Below are 7,424 nucleotides of genomic sequence, written 5' to 3' on the forward strand. Positions count from 1 at the left end.
AAAAAGGGGGGAAAAAAAGAGGTAAGACTACTGGTTGTGGTAGAGTGCTTGTCTGATATGCACAGGCATGGATAGAAACAATAGATTTAGGGACCCAGTGCAACCTTTTAATTCCAAGCAGTTACCCCTCCCAGCATGATCACACACACAGTGGACAGGGAGTGCCAGGGTCTGGGTAAAAACGAAACCCAGTCCTGGGCAAAATATATATATATATATATGTATAATTATATACACGTACATATGTGGACAGACAGGACTGGAAGTGCAATTAGGTAGGGCAGGGAGTCAGGGAAGCAGCAGAGGGTGCCCCAATAAATTACATTCTGTAGAGAGCACAGTAGGAGATGCATGGCAATGGAGGGACCTGGGAGCCGGGACTCTCCATCTCATCTTAGGGAGACTGAGGCCTGGGCTCGGTGGTCCCTGGACAGGTGCTAGAACGGTGCATCCTATCTGGTTTTGCCTGGAGGCTGGTGGTGGTGAGGCGTTGTGTGAACAGCGTCTCTGCTCTTAGCCACAGCTTTGAATAAGCCCTGGGTCTTGAGCAAGAGGTTTGAAGCTTAGGGGTTGCAAAGTACAGGACATACAAGCTAGAGGGAGGATGACCTCCCAGCTGGAGGTCCAGGTAGAGCCTGCTTCTGCCAGTTAGAGAAGCATCAGGCCCAAGTGCAGGAAACTGCCAGGAGTGCAGCTGGCTGGAGCCTTTGGGTGGACAGGCACAGGGTCCCAGAGCTGCTACCTCCCCCTGTACAGGACAGCAGACAGACCTCCCCGCTAAGCCCCCTTCGTTTCTCCTCACTGTCTTCTGGGGACTCTCATGTGGGGTGACAGACAGGGAACGGGTGCAAACATTGTGTGCTGGAGTCCGGGCTGGGTTTGGCTAGGCAGTAGAGCCCAGGGAAAAGGTAAGGCCCCCTGGCCCATCGTGGGGAAGGAAGTCCACGCCTTGTGACTCTGGGACTGTGCACTTCTTGGCTCTCTCCGTGAGGAATGGAGCCCAATGTTTCTGCCCTGCCTCCCGCTGCTCCCAGCCAGCAGAGGAAGAGGACACTGTAGGGGAGGGTCTCACAGCCCCAGCTTCAGGGCCTCGAAGCAGCAGAAGGAAGGTACTGTCATGGACAGGGCGAGCCAAACCGACCGAGCCAGCAGGGATGTCAGAAGAGGGAAGCTTTCTTCTTGAGTTCGTTTCGCTTCCACAGGGCCAGCTTGCCAAACTCCTCTGGAGACATGGCGAAGACCCTAGAGAAGTCCTCTGCTGACAAATGCCTCTGTGGGGACATGGGTAACCGAGCGACTTAAGGAGGTAGCCTCTACAGCCTCAAAGTCAAAGGCAGCCCCACGGGGTGGCCCCTCCCCCATGCCACGCATCTTTCTTTCATACCTCAAGCCTCATGCGGTCCACACCCGGAGGCAGCTTAGTTCTCCCCTTAGTGGTCACCACCAGCATCTCATAGGGATAGATCTGGAGAGGCAGAGAAAGCCCTCTTAGGTGCCTAGTCTTGGGTCCTCCTTACCCTCTTGACTCCCCTGGTCCCACTGCAGAGGCCACTGGGGTTCATGCCATCTCGCCATTCATCTCCTTCGGCTTCCCTGCTGCCCCCACCCCCCACCCCGTCATCTCCAGGAGCACCCTGAGCGCATTCAGCTTGGTGGGCTCCACCACCCCCCTGAAGCCCACCCCGCTGTGGTGGTCAGGTCCCCTGCCCTCACCTTCTGCTCCAGCACACAGGGCAGGGAGTTCCCCCGATCCATCCTCCCCCTCTGGCCCTCTCCGTTCTGGGGAGACCAAAGCCGCAGTGAGCCAGAGTGGGTCAGGGGGACCTTCTCAACCTTACCCTAGGCGTCTTCAGTCTTCGCCAAGCAACTCGTCGGCCCGTGCCCCCCTCCCCCACCAGTCCCCATGCCTGGCTCTGGTTTCCTGAGCTTCTCCTGCTCCCCTCCAGGGGGCACTCACCTGCAGGCCTAAGGAGACAAGAGCCACGGTTTAGAGACAGCGTCAGAAACTGCACCTACACCTGATCTTAAACCACTGCCCACACTGGACATCGGCTCTCTATAAAGTCTGTGGAGGACCGCGTCCCAGAGACGTGTGACCCCACTGCTCACCTGGGCTCCCAGCCTCACTTCCCGATGGGCTGAATTCTGTGGACTGTAGCTAGGAAGTGATACACAGAAATCAGAGGAAGCCTTCAACAGTCTCCTGTACTCTGAGGGCTTCCCCCCACCCAAGAATCTCCAAGCTCTTGGCCACTCAGAAGCATGGTGAACACACACCAGGCAGCCCCTGCTTGGTCCTAAGGCCTTACCCGGCTCAGGGTGGTCCTGCCATAGGAAGGAAGGGAAGAGGATTTAGATGTTCCCGAATGCAAGGCTGAAAGAGAGCAAGAGAGGGCCCAGGTTTAGTAGTCCTTCATAAGAGAGCTGCCTCCACGGCTTTCCCTGTCCAGAACCTAGCAAGGCTTCTACGGACTTTCACAGTGACGCTGTGGCTTTTGCTGAACGTGTATCTCCCCTCTCCTCTCCAACTAGAAGTGAGCCAAAAGCCTAGTGTGAACCCCAGGCAACGTTGAGGCTCATTTCACTTCAGCCACCATGAAGTAAGTTTGAGATCTACAAACACATGACAGCTCTAAGTGAAACCTCAAAGGTATGACAATGGTATTAACAGCGGTCAACGTCTAGCCATTTTGACAGCACAGTTCTGACACTGTCATCTTAGCACAGTGAATGCAGTCAGGATAGTTCCCATTTGAGGCTATGTAGCTGCCTCAGTAGATAAGAGGGCTTGCTCTGCAAGTATGAAGACCTGAGTTTGGATTCTAGGTCACACATAAAAAGCAGAGCATGGCTGTGTACACCTGTAACCACAGCACTGTGTGGGGTTGAGACAGGGGGATCACTGCCAGTTCAGCTTCCACTTCTAGTAAGGCAGAGAGCAATAGTGCAGGATACCCAATGTCCTCTCCTGGCCTCCACTTATAACATACCTGAATAGTTGTTTGTCTACACTACACACATACATACATTCATTCATACATACATACATACATACATACATACATACATACATACACACTTCCTATTGGCGTAACTGAAGATCATTTGCAACTTATGCCTTTTGTAAATCACTAAATTTTTAACACTACTAGTTATAATTTCAGAGATTAGTTTGCAACAAGGTTTTTTTTTTGTTGTTTTGTTTTTTGTTTTAAATCCAGGGGTCTATAGCCATAGTTGGCCTTGAACTCAAGATCTGCCTGCCTCAGCCCCCCTAAGTGCTGCAAGTACAGGACTGTGCCATGGCGTCTAGAAACTAACATTCCTTTTGTGGTTTCTTGAGACAGGATTTCTCTATGTAGCCCTAGCTGTCTTGGAACTCACTTTGTAGATCAGGTTGGCCTCAAACTCACAAAGACCTGCCTGCCTTAGCCTCCTGAATGCTGGGATTAAAGGTATTTACCACCACACAGAGACAAAATAGAAGCTACCATTCTTAGAGTGGGCCAGCCTCAAAGCTCCTTTGTCTGTAACTAGTAGAAATGGCTGGCATCCCATTGCAGTTGCTTCAACAGGCAGGCATTTGTTAAATGTCCAGCTTCAGTTCAACACCATAAGCACCAGTCCTCTAAAGTCTACTGGAAGTTCAGTGCCTGAGAACAAAATAGGTTTGGGGAACCTGGTGCTTATTCTCAATTAAGTTTAGCATCTCTAAACCGAAAGTTCAAAATCTGAAATCCACTCTCCCCTGGGTTCCAAACTTCTTCAGTCTTATTGGTAGGGTTCTCGGTTTTGGATTCGGAAATGTTGGTTTCAGATTATGCATTTTTGGATGGGGGGGGGGATCTCCAATTTGGTAAAGATTTTTTCAAATACTCTAAAATCTAGGAAATGAAACAAAACCCTCTTTAAGTCTGAAACCCTTCAAATCCTAAGCATTTTGGATAAGGAATGATAAGCCTGAATAAGGAATGAGCAGCTCTCAGGGCTGGGGATTGGCTCAGGGTCATGTGCTTTCAGACAAGAACCTGAGTCTGGGTTTCCAGAACCCACTAAAGGGATGGGCAAGGGGAGGGCAAAAGAAAGTCACTGATTCTCACAGTCACCACTCATTGCTGAAGTATGCTATGTACTAGTAATAACTAGGAACATTTTTATTTTTATGGACAGAATTGCAATGCCATCAGGTACATATAAACATTTTCCACCCCAAATCACTTTCAAAATGCATGCTGGCTGTTTTTATGTCAACTTGACACTACCTAGAGTCACCTGGGAAAGGGGAACCTCAATTCGGGAAAATGCCCTTAACAGACTGGCCTGTGGGTAAGCCTATGGGGACAGGTTCTCAACTGATGATTGATGTGGGAGGGCCCAGCCCACTGTGGGCGGTGCTACCCCTATTCAGGTGGTCATGGATAGTATAAGAACACAAACCAGGCAAGCCAGGAGGAGCGGTCCTCCATGGCCTCTTCACCAGTTCCTGATTCCAGGTTCCTGCCCTGCCTTCCCTGAATGATGGACTACAAGCTGTATGACAAAATAAACCAAAAACAAAACAAAACAAACAAAAAAAAAACGCCGGGCATGGTGGTGCACGCCTTCAATCCCAGCACTCGGGAGGCAGAGGCAGGAGGATTTCTAAGTTCGAGGCCAGCCTGGTTTACAGAGTAGCCCAGGACAGTCAGGGCTACACAGAGAAACCCTGTCTCGAAAAAAAAAAAAACAACAACAACAAAAACAAAACAAAACAAAACAAAACAAAACAAAAAAGACAAAATAAACCCTTTCCTTGCCAAGTTGCTTTTGATCATGGCATTTTATCACCACAATGGAAACTTCAACTAGGACAGAAGGTTTGTGTTTGAAAGTGACAATTCCAAGGTAATGCCTGTTCATGACTCTGAGCTGTTGAGCCTGATGAGATCTGTCAGGAACCTACACAACCACATGACATACATGTCCATGGTCTTGTGCCAAAGTAAGGAAGGCACTTGACTATTAAACCTTACAAAGCCAAAAGGGAAGTCACCGAGCTCATTTCTTTAGCTGAATAGAAGAATCTGGAACACTGAGACTGTATCTACCCGTTGGGATGGTTTTGTATTACTCTTGTTCTCCAGGCCTCAACTACAGACTTTATATTCTTTAAAATGCCCTTTGCAAATCGTCTCACCCACCCCAAACCTGAGTCCTGGTGCTCTTCATGCATCCTAGCCATGGTCACTTTACTGCTCCTTCAGTTCCGGATGTGGCAGCAAATGCCTATAATCACAGCACTTGAGAGGCAAAGGCAGGAGGACAGAGAGTTCAAGGCCATCCTCAGCAAAACAGGAGTTTGAGGCTAGCATCAGTTATCCAAGATTGAACATTTAAGGCATCTGGCATAATGGTGCATGCCTTTAATCTCAGTACTTTAGAGGCATACCTCCAACCAACCAACCAACCAACCAACCAAAGAAGCAAACAAGCAACAAACAACCCCTACCAAAAACAAACCAACCAACCCAACCAAAGCCGAAACAACAACAAAAACCAAAGCAAATAAATCCAGTCCTACTACACCTCTCTGTTCCAGTCTTCTACACTCTTCCAAAGAGTTATGCCCTGGAGCCAGTTGCCTGGCACTGCAGTCCCTTAGCACCTTCCTTACCAGACACTAGCCACAGATGAGCCCATCCCTCTTCTCTACTCCCTCAGCTATGAATTAGCATCACCACAAAGGAAAGACCTTGCGGTAGTCCCCATGGAGAAGGTCTCCCATGGCCTCATCCTGAGCGCAGCTCCATTTCCTCCCCAGGCTCCTCAGTCTAGATTTTCCTTCTCTTAAAGACAGGCTCACTATGTAGCCCTTGAACACATGGGTCATGACTGAGCATGCTAGCTAAGGCACTCACGTTCTGCAGGCCTGGTCACCCAATTTCCCTTTCCTTTCTCCATGAGTAATCTTTTCCCATTTCCTACACATATTAGCTGCAGACCCTCCAGCTTCTGGCTTGCCAAAGTCAGTTCCCAACCATTTTCTCTACACGGATAAAGCCCTGACACCTCTCTCCCTATTCACCCTTCTCATGGGTCCTAGGATTCACTTTAGTGGATTTGATCTGAGCATTTTTCACATCTATCCCCTCTTCTCTGAACCCCAAAGGATGTGCTATTCTTAGGATATTGTTTCAGCATATTGCAAAGCTTCAAAAATTATGAGAAGTTAAAAAGGTAGGAATAGGGCTGGAGAGATGGCTCAAGGGGTAAAGAAAGGCAAATGCCTTGCAACCCTGACAATGTAAATTTGACTCCTTGAACCCACATAGAAGTAGAAAACAATAGAAATGACTCTACAAAGTTGTTCTCTGATATCTACCCCCAACACACATACATCATACACACACACACACACACACTTTAAAAAAAAGATTTATTTCTCACATGTATGTAAGTATGCTGTTGCTGTCTTCAGGTACACTAGAAGAAGGTACTCAATCCAATTACAGATGATTGTGAGCCACCACGTGGTGGTTGCTGGGAATTGAACTCAGGACCTCTGGAAGAGCAGTCCTGGCTGTCCTGGAACTCACTTTGTAGACCAGGTTGGCCTCAAACTCAGAGATCCGCCTGCCTCTGCCTTCCAAGTGCTGGAACTAAAGGCGTGCACCACCACGCCCAGCCACACACACCTTTTTAAAAGGTAGAAACTTGGAACTAGAGAGATGGCTCAGTGACTGCTCTTCAGGATGACCTCCAGTTTGGTTCCCTGCACCCACACTGCAGCTCACAACCATGCAGTCCTAGGGGAAATCTCTGTTCATGCATCTAGTGCACAGACATACATGCAGACAAAACAGCCATAAATAAAACAAATAATGTTTAACAGGTCTCACTATGCCACTCTAGAAGACTTGTAACTCCCCATCTAGGTCACGGTGGCTTCGAACTCACAAGGATCTGCCTATGGCTGCTTCTAAGCACCAGGATTAAAGGTGGGCACCACCAAACCAGGCTCTGATAGTTTTTGTTTGTTTGTTTGTTTAAATGGTTTATTTCCTTTTTTGTATGTGCGTTAATGTTCTGCCTGCATGTATGTCTGTGTGAGGGTGTTGGATCTTTAAGAACTGAAGTTATACAGGAGGAGGAAGAGGAGAAGGAAGAGGAATTGTCTCAGGGTTAAGGGCAAACCCTATGTGAGATGCTACCTGGGTGCTGGGAATTGAACCTGGGTCCTCTAGAAAAGAAGCCAGTGCTCTTAACTGCTGAGCTATCTGTCCAGCCCTGCTCTAAAAGGTTTTTATTGTGAAACAGAGTCTACTAAGTTTTCTAGGCTAGATTCAGACTCACTTTGAGCCTTGGTAGGCCTTAAACTTTTTTCCCTTCCTTCCTTCCTTCCTTCCTTCCTTCCTTCCTTCCTTCCTTCCTTCCTTCCTTCCTTC

General features: G+C 48.5%; 1 protein-coding gene across 9 annotated transcripts in view; it reads right to left on the minus strand.

The window, feature by feature from the left end:
* Window positions 1–13: 13 nt before the first annotated feature.
* Dmtn (dematin actin binding protein) overlaps window positions 14–7,424 on the minus strand; it is a 34,349-nt gene continuing 26,938 nt past the window's right edge. For 7 of the 9 annotated variants that reach the window (XM_021181148.2, XM_029469147.1, XM_029469146.1 and 4 more), the window contains 6 exons: window positions 2,310–2,374; window positions 2,110–2,158; window positions 1,958–1,965; window positions 1,714–1,779; window positions 1,385–1,465; window positions 14–1,271 (listed from right to left, as the gene is read on the minus strand). In XM_021181148.2, coding sequence (XP_021036807.1) covers window positions 1,158–1,271; window positions 1,385–1,465; window positions 1,714–1,779; window positions 1,958–1,965; window positions 2,110–2,158; window positions 2,310–2,374 — 383 coding nt within the window. In that variant the 3' untranslated portion in view covers window positions 14–1,157. The remainder of the gene's footprint in view (window positions 1,272–1,384; window positions 1,466–1,713; window positions 1,780–1,957; window positions 1,966–2,109; window positions 2,159–2,309; window positions 2,375–7,424) is intronic. The other 2 variants (XM_021181149.2, XM_029469149.1) reach the window with 1 other exon arrangement.

The sequence above is a fragment of the Mus caroli genome, chromosome 14, assembly GCF_900094665.2.
Source record: "Mus caroli chromosome 14, CAROLI_EIJ_v1.1, whole genome shotgun sequence".
Taxonomy (NCBI): domain Eukaryota; kingdom Metazoa; phylum Chordata; class Mammalia; order Rodentia; family Muridae; genus Mus; species Mus caroli.